Source organism: Antrostomus carolinensis, unplaced genomic scaffold (assembly GCF_000700745.2).
Source record: "Antrostomus carolinensis isolate BGI_N321 unplaced genomic scaffold, ASM70074v2 scaffold15280, whole genome shotgun sequence".
Lineage (NCBI taxonomy): Eukaryota > Metazoa > Chordata > Aves > Caprimulgiformes > Caprimulgidae > Antrostomus > Antrostomus carolinensis.
The window spans coordinates 111,356-138,839 of NW_010287854.1; the positions used below are offsets into that span (position 1 = coordinate 111,356).

At 39.6% G+C, this 27,484-nt stretch overlaps 1 protein-coding gene across 1 annotated transcript in view; it reads left to right on the plus strand.

The window, feature by feature from the left end:
* LOC104522330 (transmembrane protein 132B) overlaps window positions 1-20,338 on the plus strand; it is a gene marked incomplete at its 3' end in the record, with an annotated part of 112,868 nt that extends 92,530 nt beyond the window's left edge. The window contains exon 4 of the mRNA XM_010164580.2: window positions 20,152-20,338. Coding sequence (XP_010162882.1) covers window positions 20,152-20,338 — 187 coding nt within the window. The remainder of the gene's footprint in view (window positions 1-20,151) is intronic.
* Between the last annotated feature and the right edge of the window lie 7,146 nt (window positions 20,339-27,484).

Consider the following 27,484-nt stretch of genomic DNA (forward strand, 5'->3'; position numbering starts at 1 on the left):
TTTGCGCTGCGCTCCACCATAGCAGGTGACAAACCAAAACATAACAGTGAGTTATTCAACCTCATTTCTAGAGATGGATGGATTTGAAACAAAAGCTTTGTTTTGCTTCTGCTTGTTTTGAATCGTTCACAGGCTGTTTGGGATTTGACCACAGTATTTAACATGTGTGGTGCTTTGGGTCTTGCTCATTCATGTCCTGGTTTGCTGGTGACAACTCCAAAGCCATTAGTAAAAATGGTGCTAAGTGGATATGAAGTGATGATAAATCAATTTTGAAGGAGTTGAGGCCCAAATAGGCCAAAGTTTAATTTTTTTTTTTTTAACTCCCAGTTAAGTTGAAATTAAATTGAAACATAGTCAATTCAAAGCAAAAGATAAAAATGTTTGATTTTTAAAGCATAGGCAGTATTTGAAAACAAATTAAAGAGGACTATTTAATAAATTTTGGTTTTATTCAGTGTAACAACTGAGGTACAGGCACCTACAACGTGTTCTGCTGCAACTGTATTTTTTTAGCCCAAAGAATTATTTGCTCTACATGCATTTTTCTATCTCTGAATAAATTTGCATGCATCTAGATGAGTAAAACAAAAACATACATACACTGTTGTCCCCTGAATGAAAATTACTAAAACATAGTATAAATATACATATAGAAGACACGATGAGTTAATGAGAAAATACCATGAGAGCATGTTGTTTGCAGTGCATTCAAATACATTTACCCTGGCAAAGCTGTCCTAGATTTTTAATTCATGAGTTTGTTAAAATAGTGAACGGTAATTATCCTTTTAATTATAATAAAACAGTTTCCAGATTGCCACGGTAATAGTTAAATGTATTTCCCATAAATTTATGATGGTGATTGTAATGGCTATTAGCTTTAAATTCTATTTTTCTCATTTTTTTTTCTTTTTAATTAGAAAGCATATGATTTTTTTCCAAGGTTAAAGACCAGAAGTAAAGGTGTGGGAAGGAAATATGTTATATATGAGAGAAAAAGTATCATTAGGCTACTGATGGTAGTACTGATGGTTCAGTTGGTAGCAATTGTTCAATTGTTCCAGAACTGGAGCAATGATCCAGGACAACTTATAAATCTGAAAACGATGGTGCTCCTGACTGCTTCTCATATCTACAGGTCTCTAGTGTTCTCTGCAGAAACATTGCTGTTAGTTCCCATGTCTGATTTGATTGAGTACACGATTGAGTACACACTCTCTCTCTCTCTCTCTAAAGTTTTTTGTAGGCTCTGTGGGATGTGATTCATGTCCGTTCTATATTTACGTGGAGCATTGTCATGTGGCTGTTGTGGGGTTGCTGCCTTTCATGTTAGCAAGTCCTCCCATGTTTCCGTGGCAAGTGGAGAATTGAGGTAACAGTGGTCATCAAGACAGAGACCAGAGCTCATGTATCTTAAAGCAAACAGCCAAGCCCTGCTGAAGGGGCCACCTCTGTAACAACCCTGTGATAACTAGAGCTGCAATTTGTTTTTCGAATGGTTTCCTAACAGGGAATCCAGGATATTCTTGCTTTTATGCAAGTGTTTAGTGTTCAGCCAGGAAACTATTAATGCAATGCCTTATTTCAGGTAAACTTGCTCTGAATTGAAGTATTTCATTTTATTGGACTGGTCTGAAATGTGTCAGTTGAAATCCATTCAACAAAACCATTAAAAGGCTTAATCCCAGCAGGACATTGCCATACTGGGTTCCTGTTTTCTTTTCTAGGTCAATAATTCTAGATGGAAAAACCTTTCCCATTGACTCTCTGGGTCAGCTAGAGACTGCGCGAGTCTTTTAGTTATAGCTAGTGCATCCGCTGGAGAGCCAGAGAGATCTGGTGTTTGGGTACGTGGCCAGGAGTCCCTGCAGAGAGGCTGATGTTGTGCTCCATACGGCAGAACCGTCTCTTTCCCCATGGCTGAGATGTTGGCACTGAAGGGTGCTGCAGGGCGCAGCTCGTGTTCGTGTAACACCAGGGCCACTGCGAGGTCAGACCTGCTTTGTTGTACGGGTGGGGTCTCGGAGGATATCGCTGAACAGGGACTCCATAGAAAGGAAATATCGTTGCACATGTCTTCAAGACTGAGAATAGCATCAGGCCGTGTCTGATCACTCTGCTTTATGGAAAACCTCCTGTACTCACCGGCCTTTGAAGCAGGAGGCATCCGTTGTTTTTTGTTGGCAGCCAAGGACATGAGTGCACCTGTAGAGACCACGACCAAAGCACAGGAGTCATTCTGAAGAGATTATTTATACATTTACCTTCATCAGAAGCAAAACCACTTCATTAAGCACTCATGGAATGCAAAAGTGAGGGGAAAAGTGGTTTTCTTGATGAGATAAACACATTACAAGTTACTCATTATACATAAAATAATAGCATATACTACGTGTTCCAAGGAGTTCAGGCTGGAAGATGTGTCACCATTGCCATGTTCCTCTCATTTCCTGTGTATTCATCTAAAAGGTACTGATTCAGCCTCTGTAATTGGCTTGTTATACACTTAAAATAAAAAAAAAAAAGTCCCCAAAATCCACAACAAAACTCTTCAAACTTTTACGCTGAAAGCTGTGCTGTGTGCTTGTATGTGTTTTGATTTGAATATGAATTGTAAGAACAAGAACTTGAATTTTCAGTACTCCAGTGGGTAGATTAGATGAATAGATGAGTGAAGAGAGAAAGAAGAGTAAATAAAAAAAACTCCTAAGTAAAATAAAAGGCTTGTAATAAGCCTCGTTTTTGTGCAACTCTCTGGGAGCAGAACCATCTGTCCTTTTGCCTCAGACACCATCACTTTCATTCACATGGCCCTCTCAATTTTAAAGTAAAAAAAAAAGGAGAGAGAAGACTTTTTAGGGATGCCTCATTATCTGTATTTTCTTTATGGAAACAACTCCCCTTGCAACTTGATATTTACTTCATTGCCTAGAGGCTGAATGCAAAGGAAAAGCCTTTTGGATACATTTTGCAGCTTGCTGTTTTAATTAGAGTATTGTCATCTCTTGGCTGCTTGCAGATCTCCAAAGAAACATTGTGGCCTGCTGGGTTATTCGCTGGATATTTGTGTGATTGATCTTCTTGCAGTTTTTTCCTATCATCATTCTTTCAGTTTTGGAAGCAGGTTTCCAGTCGGGCTTTGGATGGTTAGTAAATAAGACTTGAAGTGGAGGGGAGCAAAGATGTGATCCTTTCCCAAGTGGATTATTTGGTTTTCCATGCCACCTCTGCTTCCAACCTAGGACCCTGGGCAGGGCTGTGGCCAGGGATCTGGGCTCTGCATCTGTGCTTCATGCTGGGGAGCTTGGTCTGGTGCTCCTTGGGGGCTGACCTGGACATGAAGCTCTCATGTCCCACACAGGTTTTGTATGGAAGATGGATCTTGTTTCCTTCTAAAAGAATGGAGGTGGCTTGTTCTCAGTGAATTGAAAGAGTCTTTTGGAGAGATGCCACCAAATCCAACGTTGCAACTCACAATATGCTGCTTTTTACTTCTAGGAAATACTTTGTTTAGGGCAAGGTGATAGAGAAATAAAGCCTAGGAGACAAAGTTGAAAATGAGGAGGGAAGACTCTGGGAAAATAAAACTTCAACCTTAAACTGTTTCTGTGAAGACTTTTGTGTTCTCAGTTCCACAAGCCAAATGCGAATGGTTTGTACACACCAGTATAAAAGGTAGTTTAAAACCAACATGACTTCAAGTACCGTGCAAGGGTAAAGGAGCCTTTAGTTTGTTTCTGCTGCTTTGTGGGTCTCCATGGAACACTCACATTTTAACTTTCAAAGTGAAAATAGTTTTATTTTAGATTAATTTAAAGTAATAGCTCCCGCAATCACTCACAAATGGTAAAACCCCTCATATTAAGACAGTTTGAAAACAGGTGTTAGTAAAATGCTCTATATACTGTCATCAAATCTGCTCCTTGATTTTAAAGGTTTTTCTGCTTTTTTGCATTGCTTCTGCTGCAAATAATATGCAGAAGTACAAGTCTTACAGCTAAAGCTGATAATCCACATCTACCTCCCACAGTCTGCTTTGTTTATATGGTGCTCTGGTGAGAAGTATTTTGAAGTGTTGGGGTCCTGAAGGCAAAAGGTTTGAATAAAAAGGGATGCTGTAAAGTAATGATTTTTTTTTTTAATAAATAAATTCCCAGTTTCTTTCCCCTCTGATTCTCCATTAAAAAAAAAATAATTCCCTTGATTTCTGAAATCTCTAACTCTTTTCATAAATTCTTTCCCCTCTCCTCTGATGCTTCGGTATATCAAGATTACCAGAGTTTCTCGATTGTTCCACGGTCCTAAGCTGAAGATGTCATTGTTTCACCTCAAAATAAATAATGTGGAATTACTTTATTCTTTAAAAGAAGCAGACTTATACACATGCAATATCTGCTTCAGTGCCTTCAGTCAAACTGGATAGAACTCATTAACCTGATGTTCCTGTGTTAAAAACAATATAAAAACAAGTATAACTTGGAAAGCTAAGAAGGCTGTTTAATACCACGTTGTGAGAAACATGGTAGGGGTTGCTTTTCTCTTGTAATCCAGTTTCAATGTTCAGTTTATGAACAGAGGAAAATTCCCTCAAGGGTTTTTTGCCTTTTTTTTTTCAGAAGTAATTTTTGAAAATTGACTTATTTTTTAAAAAAACCAACCCTCCTGGTCTTCAGGCCAAATCTATGTCAAAAAGCTAAATTTGACCCATGGTACAAGATTTAGGTGCTGGAAGCACCTTCACAAAGCAGGTAGAAAACCTATAAGTTTTTATATGTTTTCTTGTCCATGTTAATTGCACTAATAATAATTCACTTTATATTTGAGGTCAAGGTATGGCAACCAGTGCAGCACTTGTGTTTGCTGCTGTCTCTGAAATCATCTTAGAATTGAGCTGATAAAGATTACCCTAAATTCTGATACAATATTGAGGATTACTGTTGATCCTTCACCCTGTTTAGCTCATGCAGTTTCTTGTGCTTCATGGTGGTGTTTTCCTCTGCGGTGAGGATCCTCTGTGTTCTGGGTGATGGTCGCTGTTTCAGAAAGCTGCAATTTGGTAATAGTGATTATAAATGAGATTGTAGGGATGGCAAAGGGGGCCAAGTCAAGGGGACCTGATGGTGCTGCTGGAGCAGCAAAGAGGTGGCAGACTGGGGACGACGAAATGGGGTTGGCAGCAAAAAGGGAGATGGAGGTGAGAGGCCAGGGAAGCAGCGTGGAGAGGGATGCTGCACGGAGCAGTGAGTATCTCGAGGGACAGAGGTGAACTTTAAATGAGCAAGTGCAAAACAGAAGCAATTTCTGTCTGTTTCTAAGGCCACTGCAAAGGAGCAAAACCAGAAGGGATAGACGTTGCCTTCTTCTCCCAGTACGTGTTTGAATCCTTATCAAAGCAGTTTATCAACTGATCTCATTTTCAATTATAACGTGCAGAAGCATTCATATAATTAGATGTGGTGTTGTAATCCTCTTGAAAACAAAATATGGGCATGGTGCAGCTGATAAATTTGAGTAGTAGGGAACAGCAAATGTATATTTTAATAAACAATAAGTCTAAAGTGTGTGTCTAATGAATTCCAATGGCATCTTGTTTTTCTTCAATTTATCTTATAAAGGCAGAAGTAAACTTTGAACTTGATATTCTGGACAGAATTTATTGTATGTTGATTATTAATTTTTAAATTTATGTCCCTCTTCAGGAAAAAGGATTAGATTTAGATGCAAATAGATCTTCATCTTCTGCCTTCTGAAAGCATCTGTAAAGCTCACATGGACTTCAGAGAGTTAAACTTCCTATGTGGTCCTGCCCTGTACATTGAGCATCTGCTCTAGGAAGTAGACTCCTAGATACTTCTTGGTCAAATAACTAACAGATCTGACTCTGGTCAGTGTTCTGACCCCAAGAGATTTTTTTTTCAAGGATCTAGATGCTGAACTGGGAAGCATCTTTATAATCCAATAAGGGGGGCTCAAACCGGTGAGCTGGCAGTGAGATTTGAGCACGCTCTGCAAAAAACCTCCCAGGGAAGGGAGGATGTGGCAGTGTGGAGGGACCACAGCATGGAGCTGGTCACCAGTGGCTGGTGCAGAGATGCACAGGGGAGCAGGAGCAGCCAGGCAGCTCTGGGAGGGCATGGAGGGACCTGCCTGGGCTCTGCCAGGTGTGGACAGGGTTTGCTGCAGCTCAGGAAGTCTCTAGGTTAGCTGTGATCAAGAGTGAAGAACCTGCCTACGGTGACACCATGATCTGGAGGGAGAGCTGGGTATAAGCCTTTTTATTTCTCTTCTGTTTGATCTAGTTGCTTTGAGTTTTCCCTGCTTAATAAGTTACATATTTGAGTTTATTGTGTTGAAATCTGGCTTTATTTGAGTTACAAAGGCTTTTGGTCTTCTTTAGGGAGCTCATTATGAAGAAAAATTGTAGGCAGTGGATGTCGAAGCTCTGGCTGACCCAGGAGCTTATTATACCTGGTTTTAAAAAAAAGTAAAGAAGTGGTCACAGCATGAGCTCTCCCTCCTTGTTTTGCAGGGGTTACACAGGAACTGGAATTTCCTTCCAGCTCAGAGAACGATCCTGCCTCTTTGGCATACACATTCTGAGCTGTTCATGCTGGCATTATGTCTCTTCTCTCCAGAGACAGCAAGACATTGTGGTTTTCTTTCCAGTGGGAAGAGCTGGACAGAGCTCCTTCAAAAATCGTGCAGTAAATCCTTTAGTAAATACGTCCTTGGTGAACATCAACACCTGATGTCCCTCTGTGGGTGGAGTGTGAGAACAAGAGTGATGAAAGCTGAGAAACAAATGATTTTAATTCTTCAAACAGTATTATTTGCAGGGCTGTGGGGTGTTTTGCACTCTGTCTCTCTGCCTGGTGCAGATGAGCTGGGAAATGCAAGCTGGCTGGTAGAGGACCGTGCAGGAGGATGCCACGATCTACAGGGCCACTCCTGTGGTGCAATCTCCCTGATGATTAATTTACTATAGGGCTTACCTCTCGGGGTCTGTTAATTCCCATCATCCATTTTTATCCAGCATGAAGTGTTGGACTGCTCAGCCAGGGCGCCAGGTTCTCTTTCCAATGGTTTTGTTACTGAAATGTTTTATGTTCTGTTCTACAATCAGGTTGCCCTTTGGATGCTTTTTTTCCCCTCTGTTATCTACATTCAGTAAACAACTTCAAGTTGTTCTGTCCTGCTATTTAGCAAAGATAAATGATTTGGGAAAATGAATTATCCCAGTTCAGCTGACTGTCCTGAATAAAATTATAAACACATGAGATAAGATTAATAAAAGCACCAGACTGCTGTGTGGATATTCCCATTACTGTATACAAGCTCGACAACATCGTCCTCCACCAGTTTCCTAATTTGATAAATGCCTTGAGCTGATTTAAAAATGTGCAGGTTATTTTTAACCATGGTAGCAGAGCCATCTGTATTGTATCTGATGAAGTTCTGTGATAGAGCAAATTGATTTATTCTATCTCCTTACAAGTTATACTAAGCTTTATGTTATAAATAAGCTGGTTTGAAGTACATGATGTCATTGAGCTTGAAAGTCTCTAGATAAATTTGTACTTAAAGGGTTTGTGCTTTCCGTATGAATTTAAATTGGTGCAGATTGTTATATCTCTTTTCTGTCTCTGTCTTGTGGACTGCGAGCTCTCTGGGGTCAGGACTGACTTTATAGTCGTCTTTGTATGATATACACAGAGGACCCAAAAATCCAAGACTGATGCTCTTGTATGTTACAGCGATAAAAATAAGAACAATCAACAAAAACAGAACCACACTTTTGATGGCCGGATTTTCTGAAGCACTGCAAGGAACTGTGTGCCCAAATCCTACCATTTCTTGTTATAAAATACAGGGAATTAATGAGGAGCTCATTTTGCTTGAGGTACAAGCAGCTCTGGCTACAACAGGGGCGTGCCTTATGCCATGGTGAGTCTGAGCTGAGGTCAGGTTTGAGATCTCTGCTTTGATTTCTGTTCCAGGAGGTGAGCGGGGCTGTTGGTGGCACAGACCCAGCACTTCTTCCCTTTGCCTTCCTCTGAGGTCACTGAGGCTTCTGTGAGAGTTCATGGGAAAGGTGCCCATAGCAGTAAGAAGAGGGAATTAATCAAGTGCTGGGAAGAATACAATAAATCCTGTCTTAGTTGACTGCTTACAGAACCAATGGCAAAAATGGTGGCTTAAATAAGGTAGGACTTCTAAAAAGAGCTGGACTAGAATCACTGTCCCTGTTTTTGAGAGACACTGCAGACAGGACGTTGGCTAATGAGTGCCATGTATGGCGCAGATTTTGCTGTAATTAAAAAGAAAATGAGCAATGCTTTAATTGAGATCTGAAGATTAAAAGTTAAAAGCTCAGTATCCTCTATTACTTATTGCGAGATAGGAATTACATTGCATATGTGTAACAAACCATTGCATTTTAAAAATGGAACCATAAAAAAGCTGCTGTAATTTAAAAGCAGCCAATTTACGAGGAGTACAGTTTGCAGCTCTGTCACTTGCTAATCAGTCTGTTAAACATAATAGCCATTCTTGTCTGGAGGCAGTTAATCATGTTGTGAATGCACTTATCAGCGCGTATTAGAAATACAATACAAGACTTTCCGACAGAGGAATGGCTGCAATTACTGCAATCAGCGTACATTTAGCTACTGTCTTATCATAGACATAGGAAGTTTTTCTTTCCATTTCTTCCCCCCCTCCCCTTTCCTTTAAGTAGTCCAACAGTGACAGATTTTCTCTTAGAAAAATATAAAGGTCACACTTGAAAGTGGTGTTAAACTCAACAGAGATGCTCAAATGCAACCTGTCGATCTGAATGAGAGGCTGCTGGCTGGCTGGACCCTGCCTGGACCCAGCAGTGATGGAAGCTGCTGCTTTGAGTGTTGTGGTGATGGTTTTCAAGGCCTTTGAGCATTTTTCACTGATGGGCTGGAAATGTGCCTGTGAAGGCATGAGTTAGATGGTGGAGAGCTGAAGTTGCTGCATTTGAATTAGCCTAAAGGAGCTCAGCATATGGATGAACTTTTGGAGGTTTTTTTTTTGCTGTGCTTTATCTAAATCAATAGCAATGAGGGATCTCAAAGTTTTTGAAAGAGGATATTGAAAAAGCATGAAAGCTAATTGCTTCCAGCATGACTACCCAGCAGCAATGGGTGTAAATACAGCTGTCTCAAAGAATGCCAGGACTCGACAAAATCTAAGGATTTCAGCAAAACAATTTTCCAGGGCTGAGCATATTCTTGTACGGGGAGGAAGGGAGTTGGGAGGGGGACAGGAGGAGGGAAGGGATTATGAAATCCTGAAAAGATTCAGAAAAGAGAGGAAAAGAAGGAAGATGATCTTGTAAATTCTGCTTTATATTAACCCTGAATATTAGGGATATTTTATGTAGCTTAGCACGATGTGCAGTGCTTGCAGGAACCTGCCTTCTTTTTCTAGAAATCCTTTTATCTGACTCTTTGTTCTTCATGACAGCTGGTATTTTTGCTTAGATAACATTTTTAATTGTAGCAAGGAAAATGAAAAACCAAAACAATCCCCAAGTTGTGTGAATATTACAGTGGGTAATAAGGGAGTCAATATAACACCATATTGACCAGTGTGTTTGTTACTGTTCTGTTTGGCTCATGTATTGCTCAGACTCCAGGAGAAAATGTGGGATGTCCTCAGTGGGATGTCCTTAGTGGTGATTCTTCCCAAAGGTGCAAGTGTCTGCCCTGCCTCACTGGTGAGCAACTCGTCTGGGATGCTCAGCCCCACTCTGAAGGTGGTTAAAACCTTCATTGCTGAGGAAATCCATTGAAATTAAGTCCTGAGGGGATGTTTTATCATATAAACAAGGGAGAGGGGAAGGCAGGATGGAACACCACTTCTCCCTTTCCTATTTCTATTTTTTCCTTTTCACAACCTAAATGAATTAACCTCACTTGTTACTCACTTGTGCCTGAACTCATTTATTCATGGGATGACCTTAGCTCTGAGCAATATCCCAGCAGCCCCCCATTAGCTGTCACTGTATCTGAATTCATCATGTGTTGGGAAATCATTGTCTTGCAAGTGTGACAAAGCAGTGATTACCCTTTGAAAAGGTGACCTAGAGATATTATGTGGTGACCATTGAGTTGACCTTACTTTCATGTCATTAGAAAGTAATTGTGGAACGATTTTTAAAAAGAGAAATATTAAATCCAGCCCTCTGTTTAAAAAAAAAAAATTTGGAGTTATCTTTGCACTTCTAGAGAAATTTGGGTTAATTTTTAGGATGAAAATAGGCTTTTAATGGAATGACATTATACCTGCTTGTTTCTCGCTTGCTTTTAGTTTTGTTGGGAAGATAGGACTTCAAGCTGATCTCAACTAGCAAAGGATGGAGGTACTTAGAATTACTGCAGATGACTCTTTCTGTTCGTACACTGAATGCACACCCTGATCCACCCTCTGTTTGCTCAGCTGGGTGAATGGTCTTGTTTATTAATTAAAACATGGGAAACTGGTGTTTATATGCCAGTTTCACTTTCATGTTTTTACTGTCTGTTCAGAGGGTGTCAACAGTGAGAGGAAAAGCTTAACTCTCTTAAAACATAATTATCAGCCTATACAATAATTTTGTGCACACCATGTGTCTGTCAGGGAAGTGGGAGAGAGGAGGTCCCGCTTGTGTTTGTGTTAATGGGCTACACTGATCCCTGCCTTAACTTCTTCGAGGATGTTATGGCCGTTTATTTCTTAACAGAAATGGGAATTAGCCACAGGACACCCTGCACATTATCTCTTCATCTAAGAGTACAACAGATTCAAAGAAGGCTAGAAATCTAATTCATTAGATGCTTGATCTTGTTTAAATCTGAAGAGAATGTAGGAGGAATAAAATAATTCTTGCCTATGTTCCTATTTTGATTTGTTCTTTAATTATTTCATGCAGGTGGTATTATAGTAGCTTCTACAGTGAACCCATGAGTTCTGTGCACTCACAGCAAGCTTTAGAAAGAAAAAAACCCAACTGTTTTTTAATTTCCTAATGTCCTTGCTAGCTGCTTGGCATTTTGGTATTTACTTGCATACACTATCTGCCCATTAAGCAAAGGATTAAGTTCAAAAGGTGCTGAATTAGGCTTTTTAAATCTTCAAGAGGAGAGCACCGTTTGTCACAGTTTTCATGTATCCCCCAGCACATTAGGAATATTTGTGTCACAGTCTGCAGCTTGTCTCCCCTTTCCTTTCATTCATAAATTCAGCGCGTGGGGAGTTTGCATCTTTAGATCCCCTCTGGTTGATTTTTCTCCCCAAGGAGATCCAGCTGTCAGCCTCAATTGTAATTCTGAAATCAAAACAGTAACTGGATTGTTAGTAACTTTCTCCTAGGTCTAGTCGTGTTTTTCTTTTCTGATGCACTTGGTGTATACAAAAGAGTCTGATCGCTTAATGCTAGTGTCAGGCATATAAAAACCATAAAGATGTTTAGAGTGCCAAGAAAACATGTTGGTGGAAATGTCATTCAAGCCATTAGGGTGCATGCAGGTCACTAACCCAAGCTCTTATCTCTATCTAGGAAGATGAGGAAGCTATGTATGTATTTGTAAATATAAAATCTGAGAGCCTTACATAATTGTATGAGTTCAGGAGCTGTCACATAAAGTCACTGTTCCTGTGACTCACAATGAATTTGGAAGAGGGTACAGGTAAATTAAACTGTTGCACATCTTCCATTTCATAGTTGGCTGGAGAAGAGCAAGACTCTGAATGAAGCATCTTCAGCTACACTGAGCTGGCAGCCAATAACCTAGTGTAGGGGCAGTGGAGGAGCTGAACTGAAGGGTGGCCTTTTCCTTCTACTGAATTACCTGCAGGAAACTCATTTCCTTGGCTGCTATGTGGTGGCATTATAGACAGACCCAGTGTCTGTCCCATTGCATTGCAGTGGGTCACCAAGGATTTCTAGCAGGTAACTTTTAGGGTATATTCCCTGTCTCTACTGTCAAGTCTTTGGATGCCCCTGCCCATCCACTCTGTTTTCTTTGAGCTCCAGTGAAATGTTTGCTGCGATGACTTTACGTGCAGCTTGGCTGAAGATACCCATGTGTTGGGGTATTCAGCTGCAGCACAGGCTGTGGTGAAGAAGTGCCTCCCAGAGTTGTATTCATGTTCTTCTCAAAGTCTTTTGAGAGTCTCTGGAGGGAGGGTCTTTGTATGTGAGTTCCTGCATTGCAAAGAAGCTCTTATATCACTGAATTTATGATCTTGAATTTTCAATCATTGTTTCTTTAAAAATCCATCTCTGCCTTATAATATATTTCAGCTGCTTACACAGCAGTGTTGAAAATATACTATGTGATTATGGTATGTAAATATGTAAGAATTTCTGAACACTTAAAGAAAAATTATAAGCACCATTTAGGCTGTTGATATTTATTATCTGGTTAGGATTCAGCATAAATCATCCTAAAATCATTCTTATTTTTTAAACAACAATAGCTCCCTCTATATTTGCATCCAATATCAGCTAAACCCTGGCCCCAGTTTCTTACTGGATGTATTTGTTATGTTCCACAGCAAGATGCTTTCTCCTGGCAGAGAAGCTTTATTTTAAGAAACACACAGCACAGCAATAAAGAGGTTCTAAATAGTAGTCAGAAGATATTCCAGTGCAATCAAAATGATTTTTTAAACCCCAAAAGATTAGATGCTGTTTCAAAAGGGGAGAGTCATGACAAAGGAACCAATGGACTCCCATTGCCCAGCAATATGTGCTGCCAATGGAGTGCACCAATTACACCCATGCTGGATTTGGTCCTATAAGTCCTGCTTTATTAAAGGCTAACTAAAATAGTATCTAAGGACTCTTTTACCACAAGAATTTCTGTACACTGTCACAAGGGTGGAAGCAAATAAAAATAATTGAAGCAATTGTCTCAGTTGTCTCCAGGGTTGTCATGATGATTTTGATAAAATCAAATAAAGTGGAAGCTATTGCAAGTTGTTAGTGAGCAGCACAGTTGTAAATTGGCAGTGGAAGAAGCTCTGAAGAGCTTAAAAGGTTTGCTCATTATCTAGATTTATTGTTTTCAGTTGTGGGAAAGTGTTGGCTAAGCAAAATAACATGAATAATATCTGGTCTTGGTGGTGTGTTTTGAACAAAAATATTTTCTTCTTGTTTTTATGGCTTTTACTGGATTATTAAAAAGTGCTGTGTCAATCCATGCGTTCCTAACAGATTTAGCAGCTTGGTTTTGTCCTCTGTAGCCATTTACATTGCCTGTGCATCTGTGAAGAGCATGAATTCTTACGGCAGTGAAAGAAAAACAAAATCAGGCACCAAGAAATGTTTTGAAAAAGCCTGTAGTTTGTATAAAGTGAACTGGACAACAGAGCAAACTGTAAATTGTGATTTTGAAATGCATCACAAGAACAAACCAAGAAAACTCTTTCCATCCCTGCAGATACACTTGCAACCTGCCATCCATCTTGTTTGTTCAATGTTTGGGACTTCTGCCTTGCTTTTCTGTTCTGTGACACGGAAGAAGAGTGAGCAGGGCTTTTTCAAGCATTTGTGTCTGCCTTGCACCCTCATTTGTCTATTTTCCCTCAACAGAACAAAAACCTTTGGGGACTGCACTGTAAGGGGCAGTGGCACTTTGTCATCTGAACGTTTTCACATTGATGCAAAAGCTTCAGCCTGACTGGGGGGCTCGGGACGTGCAGGTAGTTTGCCCTGGCTTTAGGGGTGTTCACCCACCCCGCAGCACTCAACAGGGATACCTGCACTTACTTATGCAGGTCTCCAGCCACGGCTATCTCCAGTGCTCCTCAGAGAGCTGCCCTGAGAGAACAGTGTGAGTAGGCTGCTTCCAGGCTTGTGTACAGCTTTGTGTCCTACAGCCTAATGAAAATGATACATACTGGGAGAAAAGAGTTTAGGTTTTAACATCCATTATCAAGTCAGACTTTGTATGTAACACAAGGTGTAGCCGTTTCAGCCCAGTAAGTTGTTCTTAAGTAGGTTCTGTGGTTAAGGATGCTGTAGCTGCTAGAAGATATTGTGGCTTTAAAGGTGTTAGCTGCTGCCAGTTCCTGTTACCCAGTGCCTGCATGTGGGAACGGGGCACTCAGCAAAGTGTAAGGGCTGACAGTATGCAAATCCTCATACTTCAGAAACTGGGTGCTGCTCCATTAGTAGGTATTTGCTCTCATTTCCTTCATCTTGGGCTCCTAGGATCTTCATTTCCTTAGGGGAAGAAGGTCAGGACCTTTAATCTGGATCTTTTCCCCAAGAGATCCTGACCATCTGCTGTTTCATTTGACTTCAGCATGAAATTAGGGTCTGGAGTGTTTCAAATCAGTCATTGAAAAGCCTCCTGTTGTAAGTGTTTGCTCTTCAGTAGACTGTACTTATGAAATTAATCCTCTTGAGATCAAAGGAGTGAGACCTGTATTACTGAAATATTTTATAAACTAATGTACTTTGCTTATGTCATCCTGTTCTCATTGAATTTGGTGACAATTTGTCAGAGAGAGAAAGAATTGACTATTATTAACCTTGAAAAGATTCTCAAGCAACATGATACCAGCCATTTTATTATTTTCAATTACCTAGTGTCAGCTCCATTTTTTTTTAGAGTTCTGTTTACACTGCTGTGGCCTTATAAACAGATTGCCATTTACTGAAAACATTATTTTATGAATGAATGTAACTCGTGATTTCCTGTAATAGCCAACTGCACTAATAGAGGGGTCTGACTTTTATCAGATAAATAGTTGATGAACTGGTGGTGTGAGCCAGCCAAGCCTCCGTGCGCCAGTGGCTCACCCAGCTGGGTGCGCTGCAGAGTGCCCTGCGCTCTCCTCCTGCGCTGTGGCATTGAGTATTTCATTCTCTCTAAAGTACACAGGGCAGGCTTTTCACTCTGGTTAGCAATGTAAACCTTTCTTAATAGCTAATAATAGACATTTATTTATTTAAAGTAACTACTAACCATTTAGACTGTCACTGCTATCATAACGTCTATCACTCTGTATCATTCCAGTACTTAATTCAATAATTCCTTGTTTAGCTTAGAGAAAAATTAGGAATAAATTAAATCCAGTATTATTTCAATGTCAGGTGATTTTGTAGCGCTTATGAAAACCTCTAACATTAGAGCTATGGTGGACCTTCACAGTAATCTATTATTTTGTGAAAAAAAGCCTATTCAGTTCCATATAAATACTTAATAAGGTAATGAATGTAGAGAAACAAAACCTGATATTGGATTGTGGTTTTTTTTAAATTCAGATTTAAAATGTATTTTTTTTTCCCTGCTGTTTGCATACACTAGCAGATTCAGAAAGAAAATCAATCAGAATTTATGTAACAAAGTAACATGATAGATAGCCTTCCAAAACCAGTGTGAATCTTTCTGAAGCCGCTGAATGCAGTAACGCAAGAGTTCTCCAAGGTGCTTGGGAGCACTTGAAACCCCAGCCTTATTTTTCTAGTGGTTTGTGCAGCCTGTGATTTGTTCCCATCAGGGGAGTGTTTTTAACAGAGGAGAGGCTCTGTCTCTGGGTGGAGTGCTTACTCCTTCAGGGATCAATGTACCTCCAGAGGAAATACTTCAGGTGCAGTTGGCAGCCCAGCGAGGCAGTTGGGCTCCGCACGCCTGCAGCTGCTCGCCTGGATGTGACCCTTGCAGGACAGTTCTGGGACTCTGCAACATTTTCCTGTCCTGATTAATGGAGTTGGATGGAGCTAGAGTTGGCTTTATTTGGCACGGATTTACCTTTCTGTGCTAAAACTCTGTTCTCTTCTATTCCCAGTTGGGTTCACAACCATGCCTACTAACTGCTGGGTATGGAGTGAAGACTGTGTATGTGACATGGAGACCTGATTTGAATGCGTTGGATAGATATGAGGCTAGGCAACAGGCAACTGTGCAGAAATCTCAAGGTTTTGGGGGTTCTTCTAGCACCTAGCAGAGGCAGCATTGTGAAAGCAAACACATAGGATTCTAAATTGCAATTTGAAGAAGAGGGCCTACTTACTGGAGTTTGCGAGAGGAAATAAATCCAAGCCCATGGTTTCCTTTTCTCCTCTCACCAGCAAGAAAAATTTGTAATGAATGTCTCATGTCTGAAACACTGGGCTGGATTCATCAAAGGGAGTTAGTAATTACCAAATTGAGAGAATCATGAAGCGCTTTTCTAAATTTGAAAGGCTCATCAAGAATAGATCAGGAGCAGGCAAAATTAATAGTTATGAACTCATTTCCATAGAAATGGACTTATTAGCAAGCATGCCAGCTGCCTAAAATTATAAGGTCTTTTCCTTGTGCTTGCAGGAAATAATCTTTTTTTATAAAAGTAATTTTGACTTTTTATTTTTCATTGCTCCTCTAAACTAGGGTTTGGCAAAATCCTAATCCGGGAAGAGACTTCACTGGACAATAGAAATATTTAACTAAAAAGAGAAGAAAGATGTGGAAAGGAGAAGTGATTTATAGTCCTTAGATTCCATCAGACTCTTCCCAATAGCGCAAACTTATTTAAGAGAAAAATGGAATAGGTCTCAAGAAAAAGCTGAAAAATCTTTATAGGATAAAGTTTGGTTTAGTGGGATTTAATGGCTGATAACAGCATGAGTTACAGTTGTCAGCTTCTCTGATAGTGGATTTTCCCACTGGGTAGTGTTTTGTCTTCACCAAGTAGTTGCAGATCGACAGTGACTGCAAAGACCAACATATTGTCCACCAGCTACAAATCAGACTAAAAGCTGAAGATTTGCCATGGCAGGGTGGAACAAGTCCTTTTAAAAAGGGTTGTAGTGTAATGCTGCAGAGCCAGGAGAGAAATTTAGATCCAGGTGTTGTGATGTGGATTTATCAGCTAATGGAATTGACATAAGTAAATGTTAACCTTTAAGGTCTTGATTATGGTTTCTCTCTGGTTTTACTTTAGCAACCTCCGTCAATTTTCAATGGAGAAGGTAGTGGTATCCCACATAGGATTATAGAGGATGTTAATAAATTGCAATCATTATGAATATAGTACCAATCCTCCTGCTAGGAAAGAAGCCCTATAGGATAAGAGATGCAGTGACCAGCAGGAAGGCACTAGTCTGAGCAAGAAAAAAAATAACTTCTCAGGCTTTATCACGGGTTCATTGTAGTTGTAACCTGGGAGGAGACTTGGAACAAAGAGGATGGATTAGTCCGTGGGATACGCTGTGTCCCAGATACCATAACACTTGGCATTGCTTGAAGGCTGAATCTTTGTCCTAAAGAGGAAAAAAGGGAGACCATAATTTTAGAGAAAATTCATTGCCCTGTTTTTCTCAAGGTAACTGGAAGCTTTCTGGTGAATAAAGGAGTCCAGAAAGTTGAATACTTGCTAAAGCCATACACTCAGTGGAGAAACTCCCTAAGTGAAAGATAGGTAGATACAGTAAGTCTATCTCCTTTCAGCAAAAGTCCAAATGAAACGTGGATCCTTCTTTAATCAATATTAATATGTCATGCTGCATTATTTGCTTCTAAGACAAAGCAGAAAATATTTGTCAAGCCACATTGTTTTTCCAGGTGATGATAAGGATTCTCTTTGGAGCCAGGACCTAGGAGGTCCTGGGAGACCTAGGAAGTCAGCTTTGCTTTAATTCATACATTAATATTAGTTAGATCTGAGGAAGGCTTATATACATGAGTTGCTGGTCTTTTCTAGATGCACAAAGACTCATTTCCAATCCAGCAGTGTATAATCATATTTGCCTTTAAATGAAACTATGTCTTTTACAGCCATACAGCCGTACTAAGGATGCAGTGGAGGTCTTTGTGTATTTACAGGTACAGGAGTCATTTTACTCCCTGCCAATTACTTCAGCTTGCTATATAGGCAAGACTCACACATGCTTTTCTTAGGGAGATCTGTGTCCCAGTATGTCTTAGAAATATAAAACCACTCTTACGGTTACTTTTTGGATGCATAAAAAGGAAAACAGGAAGGGAATAATTAAAGGCATGACGGACTGAGCTCAAAGAAGTGCCAATCAGTGGGACATGTGGAATGGATTTATCAGTGCAGACTAACCTGACATATTGAGGTGATGAATCTAAAGCAAAACCCTTTATCAGTGGTTATGTTCTGATTTTGAAATCACTGGTAGGTGCTTTTGTGAGTGGCAGATATTGACTTGAACGGATTGAACCTGAATTGCAGATCTAAACATACCTTGACAGGCCCAATTTCTAGATCCATTGTGAGTGTAAAGCTCATCTCTCAATTTTATTTTTGTGTTGTAAGCAAATTAATTTTGTGTAATTTAGATAAAACAAACTGCCAAAAGTGATGTGCAGAAAACTATGAAGTTGACTACTCCATTGTGATGTCCACAGTGGTTATGTTTTTAACATAAATGGCTTAATTACATCTCTAGTATTGTGTAATAATATTTGTCTTAAAACATTTTTGCTGAGTGCCTGGTTGGTCACCCAATAGATGCCTTAATAGTTTCTAGTTTTGCCTGGAGGTGGATATTATCTTCTGTCAGCATGGAAAATATTTCTCCTCCAGGCATTGAAGCATATGTTTGTGTTGTTTGTTGTCAGAAAGAAAACATGAAAATCAATAATTCCTGTTCAGATTTTTTTCTTTTACATTCTTCTTCAAAAACATATGGCAAAACCAGATTCTGCCTCTGTGCAGTTGGGAAGAGGAAAAGGATGTTAAAGTCTCTGTTCTTTGTAGTGGCAGGTCTATAAACACAGCTCTTGGAGTCACTACTTTAGGGTAAGGGCACACAAATAATGTACCATGGGACAGGTGAAATTACAGAGGGTGGGCGATTACTGGGGGGTGCTGCATGCACAGGACACGTCCCTTGTCCAGCTCTCGGTGTGAAATCCTGTGAAGTTCTTGTCTTGTCTTTTGCTGTTGAAGACTTTTCCTTTCTGCCCTAGGTTGGGAACAAGCCCTCTCACACTCGCAGTCAGAGTGTATTCCAGTTGTTACAGAATGGCCTAACATTCTGCAAATTCAGATTTTAACCTATTTTATGAGCTCGTACCCTGAAACTTCAGTAATATTGATAGCATCGGTTTTCTCTTCAGTGTAACACGATTTGGCAGTTGGGTCTGCAGTCAGGTCAGCTGCCTTTCCATCCCACCTCTGTGTTTCGTGAGCTGTGTCAGGTCTCTGCACTGCAGGTGTCTGTCTGGGAAACTGGGGCAGGAACATGTATGATGCTTTGTAAAGAACCTTAATTTTTGTGGAAGTAAAGTGCTCGATGAGCAAAGATCTGTTTTCTAAATAGGGCCCTGCTGTGGATATGCTAAGGGCTGTTGGTTAAATCTTGGTGTCTGTTTTCTTCTCTGTATCGTGAAGATAAGATCTGTTTTTCTAACCTGAGGATTAATTACTAATATTTACATAGTGTTGGACGAGAGGAGAGTGCAAAGTGTTGCTGTTAACAAAAGAAGCAGAATTAATTTTTAAATGCAGCTCTCAATGCTATGCATTTACATCAGTTTCTCTACCTTTAAACATTTATTTCCAGATGAGAAATATATAATGATCACCATATAATTACAAGTCTGCACCACTGATGAGAAGAATGTTTTCATGAATTGAAAATAAGGTTAATCTACCCCCCATTTTTTTGGTCATGTATAATTTCTGCAAATTCATTTTTTTCACTGAGATAAAGACAAGTTTAGGTTTGAAAGACTTCTCCCCTGCTCCCCTTAAAAGCTCATTTCTGATACAGCATGAAGAATAGCCAAGTATTCTGTTGTTCCAGAGCATCAGTATTTGCAGAAACAAAATTATAATAATGCCATATTAAATAATTTAGCAACATCTGTGCAATGCAGTTCCCAGGGTTTGGAGCTTATTCTGTAAGTTCATTGTGATTATGGAGAATGAATGCCTGAGTTTAATGGGAAAAATACCTCAATTTCAGGAAGCTAAAAGATAGAGTGTCCCCTTATCTATAAAAGTGTAGCTGTTGCTCAGTGTGTAGCTTGATTTAGGTTTCTGTTACTGTTTTCGAGTCTGCATGTTGAATTCGATGGTAAATCTTCTGGTGAATAGAAAAGAGAAACAAAAATGTGTTTGGTTATTCACATCCTACTGATGTTGTGGGCATTTTTTTTTTCTCTCCAGAGTAAACATGACCTCCTACGAGATCTTGCAGATGGACTTTGAGATTGACAACACTAGCAGCCTGGCAGGGGCCCAGCAAATTACCTGGCAGGTGGAATACCCTCGAGATGACTCCGTGAGTGAGCTGGTGGTCTCTGAGATCTTTGTCAGCCGAACAATGTTTGTGGGAATTGTTCCTCTTGCGATGGTAAGAACTTACCACCTCTTCTTTTTGCTAAGTGTTTCCGTTGATTCTCGTTAGTATTCAAGGGAATGTGAGCCATTTTATTATATGCTACTTCCTATGCACCTGCTGCAAGTGATTTAAATGCAGAAAATACATTTCAATAATATTTTATTTACCTGATATGCCATAATGGCTCCTTGGAAACCATTTGAGTCTTTTGTGAAAAACCTTTACCGTTTGTGGATTATTGGCCTGGTACATGGTAATAGCTCCTTTGGAGCTATTGTCTTCTGGTGTATTAATGTGACTGCCATGCCTGTGCTCTAAGGGTAAACGTTGCAATTAGTTGGGACATTTTCAATGAAATTAGCATGCATGTGTGGAAAACTTCATTGCTAAACCAAACAACTGGACTGTTTTCTGCTTTGCCTTTCCCCAAAGAGCCACACAGTCCAGTGAGCTGCAAAGTGTCAATTTAATAAAAGGTCCATTCTGAGTTATAGAGAAAGAACAAAATACTTTCTGAAGATGTAGGTGTCGACCATATTTTCCAGGCAAGATTTAACATGTACGTGTGCAGGAAGCTTGAAGCTGATGGTTTATTCAAAAAATGCAAATATCTCCTTCTAAAATCAAATGCACCTTTTCTAGGAGGGACATTTGGTCTACATTTAGACCTGATGGACTTTTTAGTACTAGAGTTTTAAGCTTACACATGACAAGTGATTTCAGTGGGGATATTCTGGTGTAAAACTAGAGAAACGGCCAGAAAGCCTGGATGTTATACCAGTTCCCTCAGAAACACTCTGGTAATTTTTGTTTACTACTCATGAACATTTGTCCTTCCTTTCCTAGTTGGTCTGTGCTGGTTTTCTTTCTGTTTCACTGTATAACCAACAAATATTGGCATTTTCCTCTGCATGACCACTAGCTTCTCCTACTAGGACAGAAAAAAGGGAAGATGCTTGTAAAGATAAACAAGACCCTAAGTAATTCTAATTTCCAGTTCCTATTGCCAAAGGCCACACTTACTGGCAGCCCAATGATGGAAGAGAAATAATATGCAGAAAAGTCAATAGAGAACTTTCTTCTAGTGCTTTTTTTTTGAAGCATGTAGCAGATGAAACAAAACTCTAATTGTGTGGATGGAATATTATCAAGTATCAATGGTGAGTCAGATATAACAATGACAGAATGTGGTGCATGAACAGTCTTGCACGTGGCATTGTTGGTTTCCAGTGGATAGCATGGAGTTTGAGCCATGCAGAGCACCACAGACAGAAAAGTGAATCCAGGGCAAAAGCCCATTGTGAATGTTGGATCAGAGCTTTGCTGCTGTCTCTGCCAGGATTTTGCCAGGGTTTCACTTCATCTCTGCAGTTATGGCAGATGCTGGCCACTTCAGCTGTCTCTAAATGCCCTTGGACAAAATCTGAGGCTGAACCTGAATTCAAAGTGGAGCTCATCTAATCTCACACTTTGTCATTGTAAACTAACTGTGGAGTGAAGTAAGAAGCTTCTTTTGTGAATTTATGACCTTAGTCCTTAAATGTGGTTCTCATGTGGGCTGTTACTCTGGTGTTGCATGTAAGCATCCTTGACTGGCTTGGCCCAAGGCTGATAGGAGAATTGATGATAGCAATGGCAGGAACAACAGCTTGTATTTGCAGTTCTTTCCCTTATGTTTGCCAGTTTGCAGCGCTGCTTCATTGAACAGTCACTGACTGGTGCAGATTCTGGTACTGCATTGGCCAGGCAGAAGAAAAAAATAACTCGTCTGTGCATCATCCTGTGTTGTTCAGAGAAACACGTTCCCAAGGCCCAGAGTTCCTGACCAAACTAAATGCATTTTAATGTCCATTCCTCTTCAAGATTTGCCTGGCTCGTTGGTAAGGCAATACCCCTCTGAGTGCAGGTGGTGTCTGTAAAAGAGAATTTTGTAATCTCCAGGACCTTGGTGCCCCAGAATAGCTCCATAGAAGGGTCCAGAAACCAGTATGTTTCCGTGCCTTTGCCATTCCACTGAACATAAATTACTTGTTCCTTTTCAGCATATCTACTGTTTCATTGTAAACACTGAATATTTATAGATTAAAACGTGGAGTTCCTTAGAGAGTTTAAGGTTTGAGCAAAACATATATTCCTTGATTTGCAGGAATTAACTTTTTGATGGTATTACCAAAACCTCATGGTGGTTCAGTGGTAATGACACCAGTATTTGCATGAAGAAGTGCAGCTCAATGTCTTGAAGAGGAAAAAAATATTTCCCAGTAAGAAGCCTGAGGTGGATTCAATAATAACTTACTGGAGGAGAAATTATCCGTGAAATCCCACAAAACAAAAATGAACTTTAGTGTGTGGATCTCTTTCTGCAGGCTACTTTGGTTCTTTTAATATAGAGACATCCTCTTCCATATGATTTGGAATATCACTGTTTCGTTGCTGCAGTTGGTCATGAGTTTATCACTGGTTTCCATGCTACTTTCTTAAACAAACAGGTGAAAATTGAAAGAGCCCCCTGATAATTTATTCTGTCATTGCATTGTGGAGACTCTGGAGATAGCATAGGGAGTTTTTTCTCACTACTAGCCTGCTTTTTTTTTGCTTTTTTTTTTGTGTAGATAAAGATATGGTAGACTGCATAGTAACATTTGAATAATGATGTGATTAAAAGAGCTGATTTTTTTGCTTTAGTGAGTTTATGATAACCTTAACATGAAATCTCATGTTCTTAACATTTACATTTGGTAGCAAGTTTGAAAGGCTTTTTGTGTGTGTGTGTGTGTGTTTTGCTTTTGGGTTTTTCTAAGTGAAGATACAGCTGGTTTTTGCACATTATGTAGCAAAAAATAACTCCTTATTAGCAGACAGTCTTGCTGTAATGAATTGATATTGCAGATTATTTCTGGCTAGTCCTTTGGTATCAAATCAGCAGTGCATTAATGAGCACTGTTTTGAGTTGAACAGAAGGAAGAAGGGCCAGGGAGAGTCTACAGGTGAGATCCGGGCCAGAGTAGCACCCATCAGCTGTACTCTGTCCCTGCCTTCAGCCATACTGACATAACTCGGTGAAAGAATAGTATGATAAACTGTAGTGCCTATATGCTGTGACTAAAAAGGACCAAAGATTTTTTGAGCCTTGACAGGGACATTAGGAAGTAACTAGAAACTTGTTAGCTTGTGAGAAAAGTAGAAATACTTAGTATAGCAAAACCAACTGTTCTTCTTTCTTTATGATAACTGTAAAAATTCTTTGGGTTCTTTTGGGGGTTTTGCATTTTTTTGAGAAGAGGACTAAAATACAATCTTGGAATATTGGGAGTTCCTCCCAGACTATCCATCTTAACTTGAATGATCCTCCATATAATAAATCTTAGTGTTATTTATTGCCAAATTCAGTGCATCCAAAATGTGTAAAGAAAACATTTGCACTAATGAGAGAAAAAAAAAATCATATTGAAAAAGAACCTGCTTTTTGCATCATCCGACAGTTCTCCCCAAATCCTTATGCTCCTTCTAATTGAAACATCCAGTTTTGACAACTGCACAGAGCCAGACAGTTGGGATTTCCAAGGGAACTACATCCAGATGGAAACAGCACAGTCCGGTAATTTAGGATTTGCTTTCTGAAAGTCGTCTCTCTACGTGAGCAGTGTAGGCTCTCTGCACAGTGGGAAAGCGCCCAGAGAGGATGCCATGGAAATGCAGACCATGCCTGGCTGACATGACAAAGAAAAGAGGAAATATCCAGATGGGTGATCACAATTGTATGTAGCCTACACCTCTCTCAGGAGCTGATTTGGATGACAGCTGTGATAGCCCTACTGCTGCTGTAAGGGTTGGCTTTGTTTGTGGCATTTTCTTATGGTTCTGCCTCTAAATCAGATGCCTGCTGAGAGGCTTCAGTCCTATAGCATTTATTATAGAGGAACATAGTGGGGAATGCTCTCGTTAAGCTACGCTGTCATTTCCATCATTCCCAGCTGCTGAGAGGACTGTGGAAAAGCAAGTGACCCAGTCTGTGTGTGTACAGCCAAAGTTGTATGGGAAAACACATTTGGTTTTACCTGAGGAATGCTTTGAGATGTGAAAGGACATAAGAGGGTAGACTGTATCTTTCAACCTGTGCTCCCCCCAAAAACCCAACCAAAACCCTCAGTTTTTGTTTTGTCCAAACGTGGCCTTATTACCTCTTAGCAGGTGACTAGAGCACCAGTTCAAAGTCAATTCAGAGTGCAGAGCACTTCTTGTCTCACTGGCACTGTTTTCAGCCTCACGTATGATCTGATCCCTGTGTGCATTTTACACCATTTTAGAAACAGATTGTTTATTTTGTCTAGTGTTCAATGTGACTTATGCTGAGATGAGCACACAGGATTCTGGGCCGCACATACCTATCCTACCTAGCCTCTGTTTTATAAACTAACTGATCTCTCAAAGTGCTTGTACCAATAGCCTGTGTTTTGTCCCCAGAAGATTTTGTTTCTGTAGATGAGGCTAGATTGGGAAATTCACCCCTTCTAAGCATGAAAATTGGATATATCCATAATGATCCTCTTGTATAGCTGTAGAGGTATAAAAATATATGTATTGAGACAAGGTGTCATAACATATCCAAATATAAGTATGTGGGGAAATATATGATTCTTAGTTACTTTTTTTTCAGGCTGCTTTAGGAGCGGTCAGTGAAATTCAAAGTTCTTTGGACACCTGGCTGAGAATACATGAAGCTCAAAACCTAGCAACCTCTGAAATCCTTCAGAGTGCTGCTGTTTTAATCCCAGAAGCTGTGCAACTAGGTTCCTGCTAGGAGGGATGTGGAGTGTGTGTGTGTGTGTGTGTGTGTGTGTCTTCCTCTCTAAGTACAAATTATTCTAAATACCTTTTCTGTGAGCTGTGACACATAAAATGGGTGAGGATGTATTGTCCTGTAACTGCTAGAGTATTTTCTGATAGCTAAAAGGGATTGTATGGGCCTGATTACATATGGAAAATAAATGCTAATTCCTAAAACTCCATGCAAATTAACAAATTATTTTTTCCCTAAGTACTCTATTATTATTTAGTATTTATGTAGTGTTTTATATTTTCAGAACACTTTACAGATATTAATTAATCAGACCTGAATAGACCAAGCTTGATGAGAATGGAAAATTAAATGGAAATTAAGTCACTCTTGCTGTTTTACCTCTTTCTGAATGATTTCTAAGTCACTTTTCATACTCCTAAATGTACTTTTTAAAACACTTTAAAAAAAATCCTGCAATACTATTGCTTATTATCCCTAAAAACTGTTTTAGCTAGAAAATAGGTAGGATTTATACTGTCAAGAACTAATGACAGCACAGATGAATGGCTTTGAAGAATGTAAATGCTATTTTATCACCTAAAGGTGTGCATAACTATTTAAGCTGATTTAATTTGGGTAAAAATGGATGGATGGGAGGATTACTCCCTTAATTTCAAACCTATTTAGAAGCCAGAATATTTGACTCCTGGAGGTTTCTTTGGAGGACAGTGGAAGGGATATTTAATTTTGTCTATGTTTTTACCATAAGCTTTTAAGATAAAAAAATGTTGAGAAATTTTATATATAGAAAATGCATGAGACTGAACACGATACTGAGGAGGCTAATTTGGAGATAGCATGCAGGCTTCTAGCTTGAGTGTTACTGCACCGTCCTCTTGCAAGATACAAACATGTTCCTAAACACCTTTGAGTATCTGGGCTTGGCTGTTCAGGAAAATGTCAGCTGCTTTACTCCTGTGAGTAAAATCTTATCTTCTTTTCTTTTTGACCATAAATGTCTCTGATAATTGATTCTTCCAACATGTGGTGTACAGATTAATATGTGGCACTAATGTCCCCAAAAGTGGAAAGGTGATCCATTTGCATCGTGTTGGGTAGAGTAACAGATCAAGGTGAGGAAGTGGAACACAACCATATTTGAAGCTCTTTTTGGTTCTGCTATTTTGTTGTGTTACTGAATATCAGGAAAAGAATCTGCCTTCTGATATGACAATTACTAGCTATAAACACTGCAGGTGATTAAAATAAATTTTATGACATTGCAGTAGGATGTCACCTGCGAATCTGATTGATGTGTAATGCATCAGTAGGTGTATTTTAGGCATCCAGCAGATCTGTGAGAACAAGTTGGATCTAAAATAGATACCTTGATTTGTCTCAATATAAAAACTTAAAATATAATATTTTTTCAAAGTGGAAGTGTATGTCCTGCTAATTATAGAAACTGATAGCACAGATAAATTTGTTCCATCCAGTGGTGATACAATTCTCAGAGTTCTCTCTCCTGATGTATATAGACGTAACCTGCAATTTCCAAAGTTACAGGAAGTTGCTGGTAGCAAGGTAGTCAGTGGAGTCTGACTCCTGGGGTGCAAGAAACAAACACTTCACCAGCTCTGAGCCTGTCAGCCAGGTTTCTGTCACAAATAGATGTGATGGGATTAATCTAACTAACAGTTTGGGAAAAATAATAATAATAAAAGAAATCCAGGTCTTTTAGAGAGTTTCTAGGCAACCAGCAACTTAGTCTAAGTAAAGAACAAGAGATTGAAGAGATCTATTTTAACTGGTTTTTTATAAGAAAACTCCAGCTGAGGCTGAAGGCTTGAGGAGCAATAGGTTTAATAATAGACGAATATCTAGCATTCTCTTCTTAGCTAGAGAAATGATGGCTTGGTCTGTGACTGGCAGCACTGATGTTTTAGATATACGTGCTGCAGATCCTTTCTTGTGTAGTAATAGAATTGTAATTCCCAGACTGTCATTATTCTGAAGTGTTTTTCAAATGCAACAATCAGTATTCCACCAGTGCTCTGAGCCCCACAGCCTGAAACATTTCTGTGTATCCTACAAGCATTTAATCTATGTCTTCAGAAATCTTGTTTCCTCCCCAAAAATGTAAGCTATTGGTTGACTAATGGTTTGCTAATGTTGTGAATCACTTGGAGCCAGAGATGGCTGTATGTACTCTAGTGAGGTTTCTTTTAAATAGGAGGGTGAATAATAGCATCTCTAGTTGCTGCTAGCAAATGTTCTGACAAGAACACCCAGAAAAATTGTCCTTAAAGATGCCCATTTCTATAACTCAGGCTGAAAGGGAATTGCTGAGCGCAACACTTTGCTTATTTGTTTTAGAA